General features: G+C 47.6%; 7 protein-coding genes across 7 annotated transcripts; 3 read left to right on the top strand and 4 right to left on the bottom strand.

Annotated features, from left to right (window-relative positions):
- Positions 1-59: 59 nt before the first annotated feature.
- On the top strand, positions 60-370 carry DEU56DRAFT_914230 (uncharacterized protein; the record flags this gene model as incomplete). Its single annotated transcript, XM_041357604.1, has 2 exons — positions 60-141; positions 204-370. 2 exons carry the CDS (start codon positions 60-62, stop codon positions 368-370), a joined length of 249 nt encoding a protein of 82 aa, XP_041206798.1.
- A 203-nt stretch (positions 371-573) lies between these two features.
- Positions 574-1,187, top strand: DEU56DRAFT_757387 (uncharacterized protein; the record flags this gene model as incomplete). Its single annotated transcript, XM_041350123.1, has 3 exons — positions 574-851; positions 963-1,079; positions 1,139-1,187. 3 exons carry the CDS (start codon positions 574-576, stop codon positions 1,185-1,187), a joined length of 444 nt encoding a protein of 147 aa, XP_041206797.1.
- Positions 1,188-1,966: 779 nt separating this feature from the next.
- DEU56DRAFT_757386 (uncharacterized protein) lies at positions 1,967-3,277 on the bottom strand (the record flags this gene model as incomplete). The annotated part of the gene is made up of 5 exons (XM_041350122.1): positions 1,967-2,378; positions 2,458-2,554; positions 2,594-2,750; positions 2,814-2,957; positions 3,191-3,277. 5 exons carry the CDS (start codon positions 3,275-3,277, stop codon positions 1,967-1,969), a joined length of 897 nt encoding a protein of 298 aa, XP_041206796.1.
- A 2,247-nt stretch (positions 3,278-5,524) lies between these two features.
- DEU56DRAFT_757385 (uncharacterized protein) lies at positions 5,525-6,280 on the bottom strand (the record flags this gene model as incomplete). The annotated part of the gene is made up of 1 exon (XM_041350121.1): positions 5,525-6,280. One exon carries the CDS (start codon positions 6,278-6,280, stop codon positions 5,525-5,527), a length of 756 nt encoding a protein of 251 aa, XP_041206795.1.
- A 4,452-nt stretch (positions 6,281-10,732) lies between these two features.
- Positions 10,733-13,278, top strand: DEU56DRAFT_739744 (uncharacterized protein; the record flags this gene model as incomplete). The annotated part of the gene is made up of 6 exons (XM_041348762.1): positions 10,733-11,193; positions 11,263-11,500; positions 11,692-11,878; positions 11,943-12,313; positions 12,386-13,080; positions 13,152-13,278. The coding sequence occupies 6 exons, from the start codon at positions 10,733-10,735 to the stop codon at positions 13,276-13,278; spliced, it is 2,079 nt and encodes a 692-aa protein (XP_041206794.1).
- Positions 13,279-17,028: 3,750 nt separating this feature from the next.
- On the bottom strand, positions 17,029-17,919 carry DEU56DRAFT_812716 (uncharacterized protein; the record flags this gene model as incomplete). Its single annotated transcript, XM_041353630.1, has 4 exons — positions 17,802-17,919; positions 17,690-17,723; positions 17,598-17,629; positions 17,029-17,550 (listed from the first exon to the last, which is right to left on the bottom strand). The coding sequence occupies exon 4, from the start codon at positions 17,500-17,502 to the stop codon at positions 17,029-17,031; it is 474 nt and encodes a 157-aa protein (XP_041206793.1). The 5' UTR covers positions 17,503-17,550; positions 17,598-17,629; positions 17,690-17,723; positions 17,802-17,919.
- A 4,672-nt stretch (positions 17,920-22,591) lies between these two features.
- DEU56DRAFT_757382 (uncharacterized protein) lies at positions 22,592-23,386 on the bottom strand (the record flags this gene model as incomplete). The annotated part of the gene is made up of 1 exon (XM_041350120.1): positions 22,592-23,386. A coding segment is annotated over one exon (795 nt), but the record flags the coding sequence as incomplete, so codon positions are not given.
- Between the last annotated feature and the right edge of the window lie 40 nt (positions 23,387-23,426).

Genomic DNA, 23,426 nt, shown 5'->3' with positions numbered 1-23,426 from the left:
CGGCATTTCAAAATTCAGGTGTTCGTTTTCCCTACTGCAAACTTACCTCTGGTCAATTCATGGACCGTACGAAAGCTCCCGATACAGAGCCCTTCAAATCATGGAACTTTCCGCCACCTGGATGCTCTTCGATTTCCCAGAGTACGACCACTACCTGGAGCACACTCCCAAGCACCTCCCAAATTTCGAAATCTTTCGCACAGGCCCTATCATCGACGCTATAGTCAAATTTATTGAGGACGTCTTGGCCGCATCCACGCAATCGATTTCAAAGTCCTACTACGTGCAGGAGGCGCTCTCTGCCACCCAGCTCCAAACCTACATGGGGATATTCACCCTCCCTGTCTCGAAGTCGCCATCACGTCCATAACCTGACATCAGAAGATTTTCGACTTCTAGCCCCACTCAATTACATTTTATTTCGCCCATTTTATTTTCCTGTAAATGAGTGTATATCGCCGTGGGGAACAACCAGACGACTAAATAATTAAAATAATATGTTGGACCTGCTGGATATCTGTCGTCGCGGAGTTTCATTCACTGCGAGCACATCAAACATCGCATACATACATCATGGCACGTCTACGACGTCTCGGACGCAAGTCACTGAAGTATCATCAATCAGCAGCACAACAGCTCGAAGTCCTTGCAATTGCACAGCTGGCAACTGCAGAAGATGGTGATGACGAAATTCTCGGTCTCACTCTAGCAGCCCTTGCAGCAGACCATAGACGGAAATCACGAAGCAAGAAATATGGCATCCGTGGAGAATACAACCAACCTAAGTCTGAGGACTTCTTCAATATTCTGCTTGGACAGGCTAGTGAAAGGCAGTTTAAAGCCTGGTTTCGGTAACGCAATTTTTTGCTGATTTGTTCTCGAAGACTGACTACCAATAGAATGCGAAGGGAATCCTTCTGGCATGTCCACAACTTGATATGCGCTGACCCGATTTTTGTTAGCACTTGCAACCGCCCTCAGCGCCCTGTTTACTACCAACTGGCAACATTCTTGTGTCGTCTGGGTGCCGAGAGCGGACTCAAAACTGCTGGTGTCATGTCCATTGCCGAGGGCTCAGTGTATGTCTATTGCTATCGAGTTTGTCGGGCAATTCGGAATATCCGAAGTGCTCATTTAGCTTGGCCAGGAGAGCAACGGAGGCAGTTTCTCTCTGGCGAAATGGCTGAGTGGGGTTTTCCTGGTTGTATTGGAATCGCCGACGGTAGTTATATTCGTCTCGAAAATAAACCAACAGAGAATGGGTTTGCATATTGGTGCCGCAAGAAATTTTATGCAGTATGTCTCTGTGCTTTAATACTGCTGAATATTTAAACTACCAAATGCTAGATCATCGTACAGGCAACCTGTGACCATCGGGCAATTTTCACGTCGTATGATTTTGGATGGCCAGGATCAGTTCAGGATAGTCGGGTGTTCAAAAATTCGCATTTATGGAGGCGAAAGGCAGCCTACTTCCAGCAACATGAATATATACTAGTCGACAAAGGTACATTGCTCAGAAACTTGTATTGTCATGTGCTAACCTGAGATCTTGTAGGCTACCCGTTGACAATGTACTCGATACGTCCTTTCAACGAATTTGATCTTACCAACGATGCTGATGAGGCGAGGCGACGGCGGGATTGGAATAGGAAGTTATCTTCACTTCGGATATTTGTTGAACATGCTTTCGGGCGCTTGAAAGGCCGTTTACCGCTCCTCCGTGGCATGAGTGGAATTGACTTGCCAGACATCTTCCGAATGGTTGAAGCAGCAATGATTCTTCATAATATACTGGAGGAAAATGGTGATGACCCAACGACTATCAAGGGATTTAATGGCACGGAGGATCATGGTGTACATGAAGTTCGAGGCGAAGGTCCAGTGCAGATGACAGGGGCAAATGCTAACGAGGATGATTTATATCGTCTAGGTCTTTTACGTCGCAAGAATCTCGTAGACTACTCTATGAACTAGTGTCCTCTGCTGTCAGTCGCTCTGCCATTTTTTGGCCACGAGCTTGTATCAGAGGGTTTGGATGATTCAAAAATTCACTAGCCTGTTGCCACTCCTCCTGCTGTGCCTTGCGTCGTGCCTCTTCTCTCGTCACTCGAATGTCAGCCTGACGTTGCTCATACTCCTCCTGCTCACGCTTCTCACGCTTCAACGTGACCTCCATGTTGAGTTTGGCAACCTCTAGATTAGTTTCGTCGACTTTTGCCTGCCGTCTATGACGCTCGCCCATAGTTCCCATCATGTCGCGAAGAAGTGTGCTGGTATCGGAAGTGTCATTGGCCTCAAATGATGCTGACTTATGCATTCGTTTTTTCGGTGGAGTCTCATCATCTGAGATAGACTCGCTCGAGTTGATGTCGTGGCTGCGAACCACTGTAGTATCATTACGAGCACTGATGAACTATCAGGAGCCTCTCCCAATAATAAATGATAATTACTCACACAGCGTCAATGGCTCTGAAAATTTCACTAGCTTCAAACTCGTCCAGTACCTTCTTCGACACTTTTTTCTTTGATGTGCGTTTTCGCTTCATCCCATCTAGTGCAACATCATCTTCGACAATATTCCCGCACTCACTGTCAAGCTCATCTCCCTCTCCATCTTCATCTCCATCACCTCCAATAGTGTGCTCTTGGCGCTCTCGCACAGCCTTGTACTTTGGCCAAGCTTGGTTGTGCCAGAAGTTACGAATTTGAGCATGGTCGACTCGGCCTTTTAGCAAGACACATGCTATCTGCATGGTTTCGGACCTTTCGGTAAGCAAGCACACTCGGACTCGAACAAATTTCACACTTACATATGTGAAGGTTGTGGTCTGTGTCAGCTTGAATGTTGGCCACACTTCTGGAGAGGTAATATACGTCACGGCTTTCAGTTTATCTTCATCCGAAAACGCTCTCCCTGAAGTTGCACCTTCCAGCTTCACGGGTGTCACCTGATGCTGTGGTAGTTATGCATGATATTACTGTTACTGTAGTTCAGACCTCATGCATGTTCTACTGCTATCCTAGTATGTAATTCATGCATGGTGTACACATAATCTTGCTGTATTATATGAGTCCCTGCCTTAAGTAGGTCGTGCATGATGACCGCAGTCATGCATGGCAATTGGTGCATATATCAGTCACGGCCATGCATGATCTAATCTATACATGTGTCGGTTTGGATTCGTACCTGGTGGCGCGCCACGGTGGCAATCCCGCCCCTCCTGCTCACTGTGCACGACGGCGAGCATATCATTCTCGCTTGTTTTTGGGGCATTTTGTTGCGGACTTTTTGTTCTATGAAGAGAATTGTTAAAAGAACAACTTCATTGGTTGATATGCACAGTGTTACAAAGATAGAGTGTAAATAAAAGCTACAAATATCAAAAAATATGTGCTGGGGCGTGTACAATTGAGGGTGTTCTGTCAGTGGGAGAATCGGACATGGAGTGAACGGGAGGTCAGTTCACCAAGTCGTGGCGCTGTCGCCGACTCTACGACCAATTTGCCTGCCAGTCCAATAAATTGATGACCTGCTATTGTCCCTCCTTCAGAAAGTCGACCGCTTCTTCCCATCTCGTCGCGCGAGCCTTGCACAGTTCCAAACAAAGCACTAACGAGAGGGTATAAATCAAAGCGGCTTCAAGAAAATAAGTAGAACTTGACCTATGGATGGGCAAGAGCTGCTGCAGGAACTACGCGGCCCTGTTTGAGTACCGCTGTGAATGTTCCATGACACCTTTGGCTGTGCTTGCTGTGAGAGCCTGCCAAATGGGATGTCGTTTCAAAGGTGGAAAACATCAGATGTAGCGAGCGCCGAGACAACAGGAGATTGCAGGAAGAACAGTGAGACGATGGCGTGTAGTACTGCATGCCTGCCTATGCCTGCAACTCCAGGTAAAACACTTCAACAGCATATAAAAACGCACCTATGTCATAAAGCGGGGCCAACCAGACATCGTGAACCATCCCAACTTCCCATCCCTCTCCATCAGCGTCTGTGCTAATAATCTCCCGGTTGCTCACCTCGTCATAGAAGCTGTGGAAGAGGGCAGACCAAGGCTTTAGTTTGTTTGTTGTGCGCTGCGTGATCACGTGAGATGTTGAACCATTGTAAGCCGCAGCCAATCATGATGCAAATAAAAATCCTAAGAAAGCTTGGAAACGAGAAAACACAATGATTTGTTGAGTTCCTGACATATTAGAGGTCCCACTGTTATTCACCGAGTTTACAGCTTTTGATACACCCCACACGCACCTTAGACGAGTGTACAACAGCACTTACAAAATATAAATTGAGTCATCCGAGTTAATTGTACTAAGTAGTACATGTAAGCACATGTATCAGTAGTGAGTCGCGCGACTGTTTACCTATCGGATGGGTCAGGGGTACCTCGCAAGAACAATTCATATTATAATATTCACAAGTCCAGTGAACTCGAGACCTGAATGTACTGAGTGTTTTTGTCTGCGAGACACCATGTAGGTAGTGCACAATATCATATGTTGTCTGACTGGCTCATGTTCTTGGGAGATTTATCAAAATATCATAATAACTTTAGAGCATCTCAAATTGCGGCCACTACTAAGTTCAGGTAGAATAAAACAAATCAATTTGCGTGAATTTGAACCACTCCCATTCACAATACAAAGATAAACATGGGACTAAAGTCTAAGAGTGTGACAGCATGGTAGCAGGCAGGCGCGAGAGCATGGAGACGGTGCGAGAAGCCATAATAAGGTGTAGGTATGGTACCGGAGTATGTACAGGGCGGAACTAACAGCGGGGTGGCAGAATGTACAAGTGCCAGTGAGTGTGAGAGATGGGCAGAGTGGTATGACCGTAGGGTTCGGAAGAGTGGAGCGAGCATAGAATATCATTAGCATGGTTCCGGACAATACATATATTTAAGACCTACCATTCAGCATAGAGTCATCAGTATCGATTGGAGTACTCCCAGTGGCGGAGAAGTGGGCATTGTGAAACTAGCATTTTTTCAATGCTTCATGCAGTGGGTGCAGCGTGAGTGCGGCAGCAGGTCAGCCTGGGAGGGCAGCAACAGGATATAGCAGGATAGCAACAGCAAGTGTGGGATGGTAAGCGAAGGGGCGGGAATAAAGCCTGAGACCTGGCCGCCAGAGTGATGAGTATTGAGCAGCGAGCATTGCCAAGACACCAGACTAATGGCAAGCGGAGAGCAGTAGTATACAAAGGCTTAGAATGCAAGAATAAACGCCGAAAGAGATGCTGAGATGCTGCATATACAAATGAATCCAGGGCGGGTGGTTGACGTGACGGCGGGATGCAAAGGCGGAATACAGCGCTGCGCAGGTATGCCGAACGACGCGCAGCGCTGTTCAAATTGAGTAATGTGATAAACATGGCACGCACCGCGTCATGCATGGTATCAGTATGTAGCGTGCATGATTGGCGCTTCACATTTGTGTTTCACGCCATGCATGGTAGCGTGCATGTTCTATCTGTGATCCTACTAAGGGCTCGCTACAGTACAAACATGCATGACTACAGTACTACAATCCTAGTTATATCATGCATAAATAGGACAGTATAGCCTGCGGGTGTCTCTACAGGTGCAGCTCCAAGTCCCTCTGGCTCAAGCTTAAGACCTGCCCGACCGAGCTGGCTCTCGGCGAGCTTTGAGATCTCATCGTCCGAGTTACCAGAGGTCCGTCTGTTCCCTTCGCCGGATTTACTTCCTGTCCCTCTCATTGACTTTGGCTTTGGAACAGGAGTAGCACTACCCAGAGTCTTCGGAGCAGCTCGTGCTCGAATGCGTCGCACAGGTGTTTTTGCGGGTGTCACCATTGGCATAGTGGGAGCTTCAGGTATGTCATTCTCCCCATCTCCGGAGGAGAGGATATGACCCTGATCTGAAAAATTTGATGGTAGGCTGAAAATCGTGTGGCTGTGGTTGTTCCATCGATGGTCGTGGTTTTGTGAGGTGCCATTTTGTGATGGGATGAATGAGAGGCCCTCGGGACACATTTTTCGAGGTGATCGACGAAGCCCAGATGTTGGATCGGTGTAGAAATGTGGTTGACGTGCAGGGGTGCTGGGACAAGACATGGGGTGAGTGTCAGCCTGCTGGATGTGCCTTCCGTGATACTGATTTGATGAAGGGGGCTGCGGCAGCTCGAAATCTGCGTTGGGGAGGACATGTCCATTTCCATCGTGAATGGGAAGTTGCTCAAATACATTTGGCACTTGCAGGTACGTGTTTTCGGTTGGAAAAGTCCACTGTGAACCGTTATGATTCATGACTGCAGCACACTGATGAACTTGCACGCTCGTTCACGCATCTGCGATCACGGTGTGTGCCGTGTCGGCACATTCGAATCTCAGCTAGTGTTGCGCTCCTGTAAATATATAATAAAATACTTATGGTTTGCTTTATTTCGGTGGTGCTCTCACAGTCTGTCAATCATATATTGCTTGCACAAAATAAAATGGGCGAAATAAAATGTAATTGAGTGGGGCTTCTACACTATCACTGGTCCTGGTGCTTGCATGTCCGTTCCTGCGTGCGTTGTGTGTCACCGTTTGGAAATACACTGAGTCGCCGTTTTACTAGCTATGGTTGGTGTGTGATGCAACCCATGGATTCCTTCACAATATTAAACATTGACTGCACAGACAGCGGAAGATCTCAGCTAGAGAATGGACTCAGGAATGTGTTTTTTCGTTCATCGTGCTATCACGGCCTTCACTGTATAATTTTACATAGTGCACGTAGCGCTATAGTTATAATCCTAAAACTATTCATATTTGTATCTCTCCGTTGAACGAAAATAAAGAACGAGCGCCTCCAAAAGCACCTCGAAGAGCTCAAAGAGCAGTTTCCGCCACCCGAGGAGGCTCCCAGTCGTGAGAAGCGCATGACCATGATCGACACGGTTCTTGATCGTATCGAGGAGAGTTTTCTACATTTCGCCATCAAGGTTGGAGCGAGGAACTCCTGAGAAGTTACACCAGTTCTCTCAAGTCCGGTGTCGTGGTCAGGGAATTTTGCTATCGAACATTGATTCACTTCTCGTTTGCTACAAGACAATCCATCTCACACCACCAGGTATTCGTAATCGTTCCGACCCAAAGATGAATATTTATGCCACGCCGATTTCTTGTAGTACTCCATAATGATTATCCCGGTCTGACTGAACACCTCATCCTGTATCTCCGTGAAATCCACTGCGCAACACCAAATAAATAAGTACCACGACGAAACTTGAAAATCAAGAAAAGAGCCAATTCTCCTGCTCCCTGCAGAGCACCAAACTACCGTTAACTCCGTTGAGCATCTCCCATGCTACACGCCACTGCCTGTCGATATTTGCACGCGCTCTTGGAAAGCGATTGAGGACATGCCGGTTGCTGCATCAGAGTCTGCTACGATCCGAGCGTTATATTCTCGAACGCTTAGTATGAGGCGTGGTCCCAACACAAAGGACTGTATGACTTGCAAAAGCTGACAAAAACCAAGAAGAATCTCACCGTCCAGGGAAAATGCGTCCTATAGAAATGATGAACGGCGGTCGCATGCAGAGGTCAGTGAAAGATTGACATACCGCTAGGAGCGTTGGAGACAAACCAACAATGAGGTTGAAGCAAGACACAACAACAAAGCTAGAACATTCAATCTTTCAGCGGAAAAGGGAACCATATTCACAATATGAGCTCACCTCGCAAAGTAAAGCATGTGGGATTTTATCAACACCGTGAAACAGTCACCGATAATCCCTCCTGCCGAATAATTTCGCAGTTCCCGGAAGTGTTTTACAGCAATCCAGACTGCAAGACACAGCGCGAGGACCTCCCAGACAGTTCCGAGTATCCAAGTCATGGAATTCAGAAGTGGGGAATTGTCCGCATAGCCAATCGCGCACACATAGGTGCCAGAGAAAATGAGTTCCTCTGGTATTCATCAATGAGCGCCATGCACGGTTTTCATTCACAATTAAGTTTACCTCCTGAAGTATGCCTCATTATTATTACAACGACCGCTACGTCGAAAATGTTGATAGCCAAGCACACGACGACGAGAAATATCAGGATCTTGCTGGATCGTTGATACATGGCACCTAACCGAGCGATCATGATGACTGTAACATGATTCGGTCAAGTCAATATCATAGGTCTTGTAACTGCACAACTCACCACACAGCATTGGAAATGCTACAAAACTCGTCCAGTCATACACGAGGAATATAATCCGGCCTGAGGAGTCCGTTTAGTGATGGGCCTTGGGTGGATCACACACTACAAACAGACTCACATCTGTAGCAGTCATGATAGTAAACGAAGAAGCTGGTTAAGAATGACACTCACCCCTACAGGGTGTCGCGGTTAATTGAATGGGAATAGCAGGCATCGGTGTAGAAGACTCACTGCACCTGTCAACAAAATCGTCGGAACACCGACTGTATGCCACCAGTCAGAAGATACAAACACGGTAGATGTGAGAAGACATACGCAGTATGTCCATGCTGATTGTGAGAGATGGTCGATTAGCACAACACCAATTGCTAAGTCTTCTGAACATACAAAGCAAATAAAATTCCAATATAGCGCATCTAGGATATTGTCAAGTCAGTAGAAATTCGCAACAGGCAAGCTACGTACACTCAGATAGAGAACGGTCATCAGGGACCAACATTGTCTCTGTCGCAAATTAATATTGTTTTTCTGACATGGAACTGTGCTCACCCAAACCAGTTCGACCTACAAACAAATCTTAGCAAGATGGCTGCCCCGGTCATAGCATCAACATACCTCTTGTCCGAACGTAAGGGCTGGAAATACTTGTGAGAAATCGGTAATTATCTAATGTTATTATGCTCACCCCAATCATATACCAGTGCAACAAAGGAGGCAACTGCAAAACCACAATCAAGGTCAGATCGAGACATGAGCGCCGAAATCTGACTGCTCTTCACGAACCTATGAAATAGCTGCAAATACGGTAAGAGTTGATAAACGGCCAATAACTAGGGTCGTCCGAGACTATGGTCATACTGTTAGAGGATGGATGTGAGGGAGCGGGGAACTTGGTGGACATACAAGGATGATATTCGTGCTAGATATACTACCATGACCATCCAGTGCTTGGATGACCGAAATGAGATCGAGGGATGATATCCGTTCCTGCCAATGGATATGATATCATGTTGGAAGTGATGTAGCGGGCCTTGAATAAAATGGCGGTTCGATGCGAAACTTGAAAGTAATCGGCACCACAGGTTCCAGTACTAAATAGATCTCATATGATCGATTTTCCTTCTAATAATAGTGTCATCCATAAAATCAACAATGGTTCATTGCGTCGGCATGATGCCAGACCAGAAAAGTCAGCCGTTAGAAACAGTAGGGGAGATTCACCTACCAAGACTAGCAATACCTCCCAGAAAATACATATCCCAGCCTAGACCTTGCCTCCCTGTCGCTTCACGCACACCTTCTCGCTCTCTGCCTCCCTCGTCGGGCTATCCTATCATAAGGATGTCCAAAATGATCAACGTGGAATCTTCAATTTGCATCATGGAGTTGGTGCGGCGGTGACAAGCATCAGATTTCACGGTCAGGGGCATCCTAGTTAAAATTCAGTGATTGATATCTGATGGAGATACAAGCAATTCCTAGATCAAGACAGCACTGAGAGACGACATGGGCGAAAAGAAGAGTCGAACACATGGTTATGACCGCATGAAGCCCGACTTGTTGTTCTTTGTACTGTACATTTTGATTACGTGGATCTTGATGGTGACATTATTGATGAGCCTCAGCAGTGTCTATGATATCCCAGGGCTGAAGGGAGTAACACTCTGTCGGCACGCCATCAGAAAAGTCAGAGATTTTAAGAAGATAGCTCACTTGCCGACAGATGCCAACGCACACCCTCGACGCTTAATCTAATGAAAACCGATGCAAGACATGCCACCACAAATGTATCATGCAGTTGATGTGAATGGGGGTCGAGGTCTACTCATGTTGTTCGTAGGGTAGCCTGGGTAGGGACGTGGATTGGAACAACACCTGTGCTCAATCAGGCAATAAAATCCTGATTTACATAAAGATGTGTACATAAATCAAACAGTTGAACACCGCAAAAGATGAAAGAACGTAAAGAACTGTACTCGTTATTTCGTCATCTTGTTTTCGAGATAAGTTAGATTATTTGACGAATTTTACACTTGGCAGGTAAAAACCGTAAATGGGAATCTGTTGCGCCCGCCCTCGCTGACAAAGCGCGCCCTCCCGCCACGTTTGGTTTCCTGTCGTTTGGTTTGCCTCTTCGTCGTCCTTCAACGTTGGAACATCGATGGTCGAACAGTGTGGCGGCACCACGCAGTGGATATATAGTCTGTTTGAATGAAATAGTGAGCATGTTTCAGACCGAGAGACCTGAGTTGACTCACCAGTGATTTACTGGTGTTCCTAGACTGAAGCTTAGCGTTGTTAGCGCTGACGTGAAAGGTCCGCTGCGCCGGTGGGTCCTCAAATTTACTGATTTACGGATTTACAAACAGATTTACCGGGTTTACGACCGACGTCTGGTGGTTCCCGCACTTAACTTCGGCTTAATTCGACTTAACCACCCAAACCTCGACTTAGTTCAACTGTGAGTCCCTTCGCGTGGTTTTGAACCTCCGGAGGTTCGAACTGACCATCGGACTGACACATTTTCTGTTTAGACACACCCTCTCTGGTTTGCCAACCATGGCGAGGACCAAGCCAAGGTCACGAAAAGGACCCACCCCACACATCGCGGAGGCCAGCCCGAAGAAGCGAAGGAAGGGGGCAGAGCCCACTGGAAGTACCACCCTGCCGGCCATCGACAAAGTCAAGGAGAGGGCCAAGCAACAGCACAAACACGCGAAGAAGACACGGGAGAACTACAACGGGTATGTAGAACGAGGACAGACGTGGCTAAGGGCACATTTCTCCGCTGCCATGAACACGAAGGCTACTAGGGAGGCGAGCGTGGATTCGGAGACTGTTTCTATCAGTGCCGATGCCTACGAGGATCCCAAGTTCAGAGACGCACTCGAGAGGGTGCCCAACCAACATTCCGACAAGGCCCTAGCGCTGCTCATCTCCTTCAAGTGCTTCCACGAAAACTGTGGCCAGAGCACGTGCGACGGGACTTACTCCGCGTTCAAAAAATTCTGGGAGGAATCGTGAGTGCCATCCTCACGTCTCAGCAGCAAGTCTCATACTTACGATTTTCGATGGAATGTGCCATCCAGGGATGGAGATACCTACCGTGGAAGGTGGAATTTCAACGAGGCACGCCAGCGCTGGGAAGGAAACCCTGCATCGTCAGCCGAGGTCCAAGACATCATCAAGTCCGTCAAGCACAAGACGAGCAGCGAGGGTGGGGACAGAACCCACTCGATTGCAATGTCGAAAGCATTCATGGATCGAATCCTGGCCTGGACCCACAAACTCTGCCCACAGGAGACATTCCTTGGGCTCATGAGATCTGTCCTTGCAGCAGATACCACGAGGACCGGTGGCGTGGAACTCCTCACCGTGGAAGCACGTGCGTCGATCACGAAGATCACAATGTACCAAGCATTCAGTACCACTGCGTGGAACCTGTGGACGAGGTCAGCTTGCTTTTGGAAGACCGTTTTTGCTGAATTTTGAAGCAACCTAATGCCAGGTGCTTCGAGCTCGTCAAACTGAAACGGAAGGACTTGACCATCGATTTCATTGATGTCGGCATGACATTCACGAGATACCTGAATGGCGAGAAACTGTCATTGAGGGACCTCCACACTCACTTTGAGGTATTTTTGTCCAACCGAAAAGGCTGGCAGCGGAAGGTGGACAAGGGCACGAAGGAAGCAGACCTGCGAAGTGAGTGCGTTGTTTGGCAGTCGTCGTTCGAACTTTAACGTCCTGCTGTTCTCGCATCGTCCAGGCAACCGGTACAAGCTCTACCCACAGCCAGACATACCAGGCTGTGACTGCTTCTTCTGGCTCTTACTCTGGATTGCCTTTCTCGAAGTTGCCCACTACGGCCGAAAACTCGATCCCGAAGACTATATCTTTCCCGCGATGGGTGCGAATGGCATTGTCCATCGCGGCGAACCTATCTCGCATGACACCGTTCAAGCGTGGATTGACGAGGCAACCACGGAGGCTGGAATTCCACGAGGAGCGGGTGACAACTTCACGACCCACACCTATCGACGTGGCGGAGCACAGTGGTGTTGGATGTTCGCACCTGTTGGCCAGCGCTGGACTCTCGCCAGGGTGAGGTGGTGGGGCTCATGGGCAGAGAATGAGAATGTGAGTACGAGATGGTGACTACACCCTGTTGTTTCGCTGACTCGTACCTTTACACTTCTGAAAATGAACTAGCGCGACACGCTGATCCGGTATCTCCTCGATGAGCTCTCCATGTACGAAAATGACCACAGCGATGCGCTCTGTCCAACGCAATGTGAAGCTGATGCATCTCTGCTTGGCGAGCACGTACTCGTCAAGCCTGTGTGCATCCAAGACCTCCAGTCAATGCAGGAATGCATCTCAGCTGACGTGGCAGGTTTGCGGAGTGACCTATGCACCCTCGCAGCCGTGCTCTGCAAGGGACAACTGACTCATTCACCCGCCGAGTCGCCCAGCCACACAAATACTATGTGCGACTCAGACGTTCTGCACTCGCCAACTCTGCCACCGCACCCAGGTAACTCCCGTGCCACGTATCCATGCCTCAGTCCCCCCAACCCACCTGTCTCTCAGCCACGTCCTGCTGTTCCCTCCTCCATTCTCCCACAGCCATCTGCACTCACTCGACTTGGAATGGGCTCACACCTGCTACCTGAGAAGGGACTCGTCATCCCTGACATCCCGACACGATGCTCTGACGGGAGTCACATGCCCAGAGCTGCCTCTTGGAGACAGATCGTGAAACACTGGACGGATGGCGACCCTGAACGTGGCTTACTCGTTCCACTTCGAGATTGGCCGCCCAAGTGGATCCGCGGGAAGAACAAGAAGTTTTTCGCGATGAAGTACCACCAGCGCTCGGTGATCGCACTGGAGTTTCTCGACCGGTAAGCATTTTCACCAACTGCGCAGGCACGTGGAACTCTCACCCACACCATCACCATTTCCATGTGCATAGGTTCGATGGACGCGAGCCTGCATTTCTTGCTGCATATCCAGAGGCCACCGAGGGCCACACAGCCTTGCTCCGCGCAATCAACCATGCGAAGAGGGCACGCGGGGACATCATCCCTCGCAAGTGGTGAGTCGCCTCTTCTCACACGCTGCCCAGTGACCACACCAGCAATTTTCGAAGACCTCTTCTTTTTTCGATGTGAACCTTTCACGACGGACGGCTCGCATTCGAAGCTGTGTTTCCCTTTTTCGTTTCCAAGTTCTTCAAGCCGAGTCTCGTAGGTCCCATCATTCCGATAGTCTCACAAGCTTCGTCCCTACTACTGTACATCCACTACTACTAGCTTAGTTGCCTCTAATTTCCGGGTTCTAATGTTCAAGCCTTTCGTTCAGGACATCCCAGACTGCTCTCTCTTCTCCTCCGCCAGCATTCTTGGCCCCCAGCTCGTCCCTCGCCTTCGTTTTCTTCCCCCTCCCCCCCCCAAGCGGAGGAAAACGAACGGCGGGGCAGGCGGGGTCACGTGATCGCGCGTTGCCTTATATGGCGTGCCAAGGTGTAAATTTTTCGGACTAAGTTCTTGTTACACATTCAGCAGGCCATCATGACAAAGCAATCAAGTACTTCCCACATGCTTGTTGTAGTGGGCGCAGCCGATTTCTGAGTTGGTCTTTCCGGGGTGGAGCTTCTTCCGTATTCAGAAGACATAGCTTCCTCGATGGTCGGTGTCGCAAGGGAATCATGCTCATTAGGGTAAGCCGCCCGTATATTTTCTGGACTCTGTCACTGGTGATAGAAAATGAGAAGGACGATTGCACAGTACTCGCTGCTGTTTCTGCTTGGTCCTCTCTGTAGCAAAGCAACAATGTCGGTGAGTTCTCGTGTGTATGACAGGATTTCATGAGGCAGCGCTAATAAGCAGTTGTAGGCTCTATTTTTACCAAGCCACGCCGCTGCCTCGCTGCAGCTAGGTTTATCCTCATAATCATCATTTACTGCATTCCAATCATGCAATCTTCCGCGCACTGGACAAATCTTTGCCCATCAGAATCAAAACAACAACGTAACTTTTGATATTTGCTGTGTTTGGATTTAGCTCATGGCCAGGGGATAGGTTTGCATCACCGAACAGGTATTCCCGCTCAAACACATGATAAGCACCAGCTGCCAATCACTGCGTTTTGCCCTTGAATTGACAAAGTTTGACTAGACGGGTGAGACATATAAGGACAAGCTTAGTCACAGCCTCGAACTAAGCGGTCTGAACATTTCTTCGTCTCTCTATAGCTACTTCGCTAGCACCTATCTACTCGAACCCGTTGACTACATGAGCTTCCTATCTTGTAAATAGCCGACTCCTCCTTGGAATACATGACCAGTTTCATCAAAACGTGGCCCAGATAGCTGCACCGTGTGACCACCTGTATCGTACTGGTAAGGACAGACATCGGAGAGGCCGATCCGCACTTCTGGGCAAGGGTTTCCTGCAAAAACGCGTAAGTCCCTCACTTGCAAGCTTTAACTCTTACTACCAACATTCCCGAACGCTCAATGGCGAGAAACGAGGTAAATCTTGTATAATGAAATTTTTGACGTTGTTTTGCAAACGAAGGATCCTGGAAACGTGATATTCAACTCTTTTGCAGCTGCTGGCGTTCCATGTGTGCCGGGTTATCACGGCGTGAACCAAGACGCTGACCTATAATTCGCAGAAGCTGGGAAGATCGGTATGTACCCTCTTCCATGCTCTCCTCGGAACCTCCCCACTGAGTGCGTCATGTTACACAGGTTACCCAGTCTTGATCAAAACCATTCATGGTGGCGGTGGCAAGGGTATGCGTGTCGTCTCATCTCCATCTCAGTTCAAGGATGCTCTCGCTAGCGCACAGCGCGAATCCTTGAAAAGCTTTGGTGATGCAGATGTGCTCGTAGTGAAGTACATCGAACGTCCCAGACATGTTGAAGTGCAGGTATTTGCGGATACACTTGAGAACACCGTGAACACTACAAAGACCTTTTCCCAGCTGTCGAAAGTCCCTCAGCCGAGTTAATGGCACAAGCAGCGTTGTTTGTCGCACTACGAGAGTATTCAATTCAGTCTACAAGCCTTGTGACGCCATGGACGACGCTGACTTCAAGGCGCTTTGGCAGAGACGTTTATGAGCGTACTATTTCCATCCAGCCTGATGATGCATCCGCAGAGCCCACCCGAGTTTCTCTCAAATCCATCTCTTCAGGCCACTTCGACATAGCTGTTCACTCTGCCACACCAAAGACGTTCACAGGTGTCTCAGCATGCCTGGTTTCGCCTACGACCGTTTGCTATTATTTGCCCATCTCGTGATACCGCCAATGCCCCCACTACACTGCGATGCCCCTCCATCTTCTTCAACACAACACCTGTCTTCAAGTCCCAAAGACAAACTGTCTTGTCCCACGAGCCCGTAACCATTCTTCGTCTATCGGGGAAAACTGCGACTGCGCTTACGCGCTTCTCATGACCTTCAAAAGTTCGAAGGGGTGTGGTGCTTGGAACGAGCTTCGACATTTAACTGGAGGTTGGTAGTGTTGAGCACGGTCGAGGCGGACTTTGGAGCGTTTGTGAGCGTCTGTGTCTCAGCTGCAGAGGTGCGTGTATTGTGCGTTTTTACCTTACTTCAATACATTAATCTGCCTCGTTTCCATAGACGCCCAAGACACGAGCTGGTTCGCTTCCACAAATACTCCCTATTGTCACACTTGCTTTCCTCGACAGTATACCCTCCCGCTGCCTGAGCACTATATACATTTGTCTGACTCTTGTCTCCACATCTTCTAGCATGGGTGCCCTCGCATCATAGTGCGATTGCTGCTTCTTGGCGCTCGTATCTGGCCGACAACCATCTATCCCAGATGACCGCATCAATATTGTTGTTTTTGTTGTTGAGCAGTGGCTCCAACACATCACCGTGTAACTTGCCCGAACACTTGCATACACCTTGCTGCAATATGACCTCTTCATTTCGTCGACTCCCAGGATCTGCGTGTGCACCAAATGTAGCTGACTTTCTTTACCCTCACGCCTCAAACCAGCCACTCATTACTGGAGGTTGGTAGTGTTGAGCACTGTCACGCATGTCGCACCGTCGATGTATTTTAGAACAAGGGTTCACGCAGGGCGCGGCAGAGCTTATTTGACGCGTCGAGGGGGGTAGCATATATGCGCGCCACATGATTGTATTACTCTATCAAATCAGTATCTGTTTTGATCAGTATCACATGGCTTGTTTGACCTGGGTCTAGGTCACCTAAGACTGGCTAGCTGTCACATAAAACGGCCACAAAATCGAAGCAAAACAAAGGTTGTAGTGATGGACTTCATACATATAGTTTAGCCTTGGACTACATCACCTTGCCACAGCCAGCTAGATGTTTGAGCAAGTAAATTTGTTGTTATTTAGATAGTTCATAGTTATAGAGTTAGCCGTACATAGCTAATATGCGAGACGCTGGACTTGTCATGGGTTCAAGCTGATGCAACGTGACCATGTTCTCACATTTTTTCATACTACAAATACTCGCTGGCTACACCCAGTGAATAGCGGCTTTTTCATCCACAGCGACTCTTCTAGTGTGAGCGTAATCTCATGGCCCATTGTAAGCCCTCCAATACATGGACAATAGTACGAGCTCGAGTTAGTTGACACCATGAACTCTTATCAGAACTACGTCTAACCCATTGCTCTACCTGCATCGCCCTTCCGTTGTGCCTTTCATTTGTGGCGGGAGTTTCTGCCCTCAACACAAGTGCATATACTATCCAAGTCTACTAGTTGCAGAGCTGTAGATCGCGCCCTGAATGAGGAAGTCGATATTACCATTGGTAAGCTTATATGCGCGTTTCTTATCCTGGGCCGGGGAAAGGCGTCGACGATGGTGAGAATGTGGAGTCGGATAATATTGCGTGGTTGTTCAGGGCGTACATCTGCATCTGGAGAGCGACTTGCTCTTTAATCACTGAGTGGTTGGGGTCATAGTTGGACGAAGGCGCGGTGTGGATGGGATAGCCAAAGTAGGTGTTGTTGCGCCGAACGTGCGAGAATGGGTAGGGATAAGGCGAGCCTACTGGAGGTGCTGGGCTGGCTTGCATACTTTGCATGCTAGATATCAATGGCGACGGAGCAGCAGTTTGGCTGTGAGGTGTGGGCGGTATAGGTGCGACTGGACGAGGAGCTTGGGAGTAATGCGATATATAGGCAGCTGCGGCATCATCGCGATTCTGATCATGGCGGGTGTGGCCGTCCGTTGCTCTCATGTTGTCGTTGTTCTGCACCGCGATTGTCAGAAAATGTGCGGCTGTGCTGGCGCCGCAAATCATGCTCTGATACAGAGTCAACCTGCTCAGTCGTCAGCCTCACCCGAAGTGCTGGTCGGTTAGTAGATGGATAAGAATGTGACGAGAAACAGACATACTTTTGTCGTCCAGTGAAAGCTCGTTGTCAGATCTGTGCAATCACAAGAACATTAGTCGTCTTGGCAAATAGATTTGTGAGGAAGAGACGTACAATGTAGCATCAGGCAGGTGTGATTCAATGTGTGCTAGCGGCACAAAGAACAAGATGTCAGCTAAGTTGACTCAGCTAAGTCGGAGTCTGAGTCGCACGCCACATACCATACCTTCAAGTTGCTCGAACGTCCAATTTTATGGGGGCGACAAGCCACTGGGTTTGGAGAGACAGTTGTTTAAAATGTGGGATAGGACTTCAGTTGGCAAGTCCGAGTCATGGAAGCGTTTTTGGCTCCGTATCGTGTCAGTGAGGAAATAAGGCTCAGGAACGTAACCTCCCGGGAAAACAAGAATTCTGATGGTCCCCCCTGTGCATACCAGCTCTGGTTTCGTCCGAATACGGTCTCGTTTTGTATTCGAGTTGTCAATCGACCTAGGTAGACCATCGTTAGAGCCAGTTCGGCAACAGGATGTTGGCCGACATTTGGCAAATTGTCAGGTGAGAAGTTGTCGGCTTGATTTTTGCCGAAGGGCGGAGCGTGAATAGTATGGACGCATTTGGACCAACCCCCGATAGTACTGTACGCTGTTATCTACATAGGTGCCCGTCCTTGGATTCAGCGAGAGTCCATGCTGCAATGGATCCTCGATCGGAAGCAGGCCATAGTGCTAGAATGATACATCAAATATGGCTTATAAGCCTAAAAATGTGATACATCCAGTGGCTAGCCTATCCATTCAGTGGTGATATATCATCTGTCCATCCATATACACAGCCGCATTTTTCGCATTTTTGAAACTCAGCCATTTGTCATTCCAGCATATGTTATAACTGGCATCCAAAAGCAGAAATTCACAAAACATATCCCATTTTGGTCACCTCCTCATGTCAGGCTTCCCCACATTATTCCCACACTCCGCATTTTCGCATTTTTAGCCACCCATTGTGGGAATTACCCCACAACACCCAAAACATCATCCCAATATGGAATACCACATAATTATAATTATTCCCACACCCTCCCCACCTCACTGCAGCTTCACCACCACACCACAATAGGTCCTCCCTTGTATCTAAGTAGTAGTTCAGTATATATATGTATAATATTATATAATAGACCGCTTTTTTTGTCTATTTGTGTGCCTGCTCCTCCTCCAGGGCCTTTTCAAAATAGGGTAGGGTACAGAACATTTTCGCACTTTTGCCCCTTTGATAGGGGTGATTTCTATTATATTCAGAACATATTTATGAGCATATATGTGTAGATTCCCATCTTTATTTCACCCTCTGAAGTGTCCTACATCAATAGATATAGCACATATGCAATAAAACACAGAATATGCTCCCATTTAATTATTTCTAGGTGAACAGACTTGGAAAATTTATTCCCAGCATCTATTCAACAGTAGGAACAATGTATCAGGAGCCCAGGACCATAGGATAATCCCCTGTTGCATGGTGTGCCCCCCTCTCCTGGTGGTTTACCCCCTGTGAAAATTGTTCCTGTAGCACCGGACCTCAATTGAGGTAGGGGGTCTATTTCTATGTATATTTGAGGTAGTTCTATCATATAGCTGACCCAGGACACACATAGGATCCTGCTACAGGAACAAAAACATGGAAAATCACATTTTGACCCTTTTTTTTTTTAGTGTCCTATTCTTGCACACATAATACAACCTGTTCATATATCATTATTATAGTATATATACTTGCTCTTTGTGACAAGGATCAGCTCAAAATAGGCCAGGGGTTTGAGTTAGTGTGAATGCTTGCTATTTCTACTGATAAGGAGCCCATACTTTCAATACATCGAAATTTAATAATCAGACACCTGGAGTAGATGTCAAATATATTTAGTATCATAGGCCTAAATGTACAGAACAATCCAACAAGAATTGAGTGCTGAGGAAGTGAAATAGATAAGGAATTGAGTGTGGGAAAGTTAAAATACCCAAAACATCGAAAATGGTCAGTTGGGCAGTAGTTGGACTTTAATGCTGGGTCAACTCAGATATATACCACATTCCTTCTACCACCCTCTAACTTCAGGGCAGTATGTAGTATAGGTTCCTTCAGTAGTTTACAATGTATCCTACATATTTTTAATGAAATATTTGAGCTGTACCATATAGAAATGTAACTTTGTGTGAAAAGATGTCAATTGTCACTTTTTACACATATGTGATTTTACTTGTCATTCAGTCAGTCCTTGATGGATCTTTCTCAAACTTCAAATCTATCTTCAGGGCAATATATAGGATGTACCCCAGGTCTTTGATCACTTATCACAGGCTTTAATACTATGTAGGCTTCTTATCAGTAGAAATACCCCCTGTACATGAGATATCACATTTGCACCATATGTAGGGCTGATCCTTGGCATAAAACATATTTGTGAATGTACTACTGATCATGTATGAGCAGGCCTGGTCAGTTGTGCAAGTGTAAGGGACTTGAAAACATCAAAAGTGTCAAAAATGCGATTTTCTATGTTTTTGTTCCTGTAGCAGGATCCTATGTGTGTCCTGGGTCAGCTAGATGATAGAACTACTAAATATATACATAGAAATAGACCCCCTACCTCAATTGAGGTCCGGTCCTACAGCAAAAATTTTCACAGGGGGTAAACCACCAGGAGAGGGGGGCACACCATGCAACAGGGGATTATCCTATGGTCCTGGGCTCCTGATACATTGTTCCTACTGTTGAATAGATGCTGGGAATAAATTTTCCAAGTCTGTTCACCTAGAAATAATTAAATGGGAGCATATTCTGTGTTTTATTGCATATGTGCTATATCTATTGATGTAGGACACTTCAGAGGGTGAAATAAAGATGGGAATCTACTCATATATGCTCATAAATATGTTCTGAATATAATAGAACACACCCCTATCAAAGGGGCAAAAGTGCGAAAATGTTCTGTACCCTACCCTATTTTGAAAAGGCCCTGGAGGAGGAGCAGGCACACAAATAGACAAAAAAAGCGGTCTATTATATTATATTATACATATATATACCAAACTACTACTTATATATGAAGGGGGATCTATTGTGGTGTGGTGGTGAAGCTACAGTGAAGTGGGGAGGGTGTGGGAATAATTGATATTGTGGAGATTCCCAAAATGGGCGATGTTTTTGGTGTTGTGGGGTAATTCCCACACTGTGTGGCTGAAAAATGCGGAAATATGATGTGTGGGAATAGTGTGGGAAGGCCTGACATGAGGAGGTGACCAAAATGGGATATGTTTTGTGAATTTCTGCTTTTGGATGCCAGTTATAACATATGCTGGAATGACAAATGGCTGAGTTTCAAAAATGCGAAAAATGCGGCTGTGTATATGGATGGACAGATGATATATCACCACTGAATGGATAGGCTAGCCACTGGATGTATCACATTTTTGGGCTTATAAGCCAGTTTGATATATTCACCCAACACAATCAAGTGTCGGAAGTCGCGCATTTTGTGCCCCAACGCCCAGAAGCTCGCCGCCGCCTCGTCCAGTACTCTATCCTTCTAATCAGTATCTTAATCAGTGCTACAACTAGTGTCCTACAATCCATGTATTCGAAGGATCCAGAGCCGTACCATACCTCTGCTCTCTCGGGCGAAGCATGGGTCATGGAGTTATTGTCTGGTCACCCAGAACGAATACGGAGTGAACTTGGTGTGCACGCACACATTTTTGCAGCGCTTATCTCTGAACTTCGTGCCCTCGGACACACCAACTCGAAGTTTGTTTCACTAGAAGAACAACTTTCAATTTTCCTGTACACTGCTGTCACGGGCTTGTCTATCAGGCACGTAGGCGAACGATTTCAATGCTCGAACGATACAATTTCTCGGTAAGTTGTATGTACTAATAACTGTTGGTAGACTGATTGTATGTTCTATGTAGTTATTTTCACAAAATGCTCACCATCTTCTCGTCCTCCCCCTTCTATACAAAGTATGTTCAGTTGCCGGATGCCTCCGTCCCCAACAAAATCCGCTATAATCCCAAGTTTTGGCCGTTCTTCAAGGATGCCATTGGGGCCATTGACGGGAGCCACATCCATGCGTCACCTCGTGCATTCGAACGAGGCCCGTATCGAAACCGAAAAGGTTTTGTTTCCCAAAATTGCCTCTTCGCCTGCGACTTCGAGCTCAATTTCACATATGCCCTCACTGGCTGGGAGGGCTCAGCCACAGACACACGCGTCTACGAGGCTGCAGAGGGTCACGACCTTCACATTCCCGTAGGGAAATACTTCCTTGCAGATGCAGGTTTCCCTCTGCGGCCTGAACTACTCATTCCTTACCGTAACGTGCGCTACCACCTCGCAGAATGGGGCCGCGCAAGTGTTCGGTGAGTTTACTGGCCGTTATTCTTCCCGCTATGCACTGATTTCCCGCAGGCCAACTACCAAACAAGAATTATTCAACCTCCGTCACGCATCAGCTCGAAACGTCATCGAGGGAATATTTGGTGTCTTGAAACGACGTTTCCGAATCCTCCTTCTATCCCCATCATACGCTATGGGCATACAAGCTCAGATTCCAGCTGCATTGTGCAGCATTCACAATTTCATCCGCTTTCACGATCCCGCCGAAGGTAGACTGCCTGATGCAGACTATTTTCCTGATGATGCACCCGCTGCAAACTCAGAGGGCGCACCAGCAGAAAACCACGCGGCTGCGCACAACGATCTACATCTGATGCGCGACGGCATTGCTGAAGCAATGTGGGTGGACTATCAACACATCTTGCGGGAAAGACACGCTCTCCTCGAAGATGACGACAATGATGATCTATCAGACCAAGGTATCTCAGAGGATGAGGGTGGACTGGGCTAATTCTCACTAGTAGCACATAGTCGAACTTGTACAATATATCATGATATGAAACACGCGCAATACAGGATGTTGGATACTACATGTTAGTACGAAAAATGTGACAGGCGGTCATGGCTCTACACAGACGCAAGGAGTCCCAAGATAAATTCACGGCGCATCTCAAAGTCATCCTCCAGCTCAACGTAAGCAGTCAGATTGTTCTCACCTCCTGAATGAGTAAAGATCCGCAAGAGGTGGGCTCTCTGAGCGACTGACAGGTCTCCGTCTCCACTGCGCATAATTGCCAGGCCACGAGAAATCATGGTAACAACTGGAACAACAACTGGCGCTGGCGCTGGCTCAGAGGCCACAGTGTTTTTCTCGATAACGTCCGTGAGGCGATTAATAGTACCTTGCATGTTCATGATGGCGGCCGCTGGAGTAATCTTGGCAGCTATTTTGGCAGCGCTACTCATCGCCGCCGTCTGCGCGCTTTCATATGCCGACACTCGAGCCTTCTTGAAGGCTGGTGACTTGGATGATGGCACCAATGTTGGCAAAAGGGGGAGTGATGAGTGGTGTGATGAGTGGTGACTATCAGCGTAGCTGGACTTGGGGGTGGCATTGGAATTGTAGGATGACGTCTCCAGGGTGTCAAGCAGGGTATTGGTGCGCAAGCGTTTACTGGACTGGGAGCCAGCAGCAGTAGAAGAGGTCTTATGGAACAGGGCGCTAGGTGGCATCATCAAGTCAACGCTCATGTCCGGCACATCACTAAGACCAGCGGCGCTAGGACCAGCGGCACTAGGACCAGCAGTGCTAGGGTCTACATCCATATCGAGAAGGTCAAGGCCCCCATCAGCACCCTCGAGCACATTGTCTATATTGACGGAGGCGGGGGCTGCTGTGGCAGGGTGGAAAGACAGGCTATACTGTCATAATGATGCATCAAAACAGGCTAACTAGCAGATT

This window comes from Suillus clintonianus, assembly GCF_016758775.1.
Source record: "Suillus clintonianus strain FC179 chromosome Unknown DEU56scaffold_52, whole genome shotgun sequence".
NCBI lineage: Eukaryota > Fungi > Basidiomycota > Agaricomycetes > Boletales > Suillaceae > Suillus > Suillus clintonianus.
The sequence above is the reverse complement of the archived record's forward strand: the minus strand, read 5'-3'. Positions and strand labels throughout refer to the sequence as shown.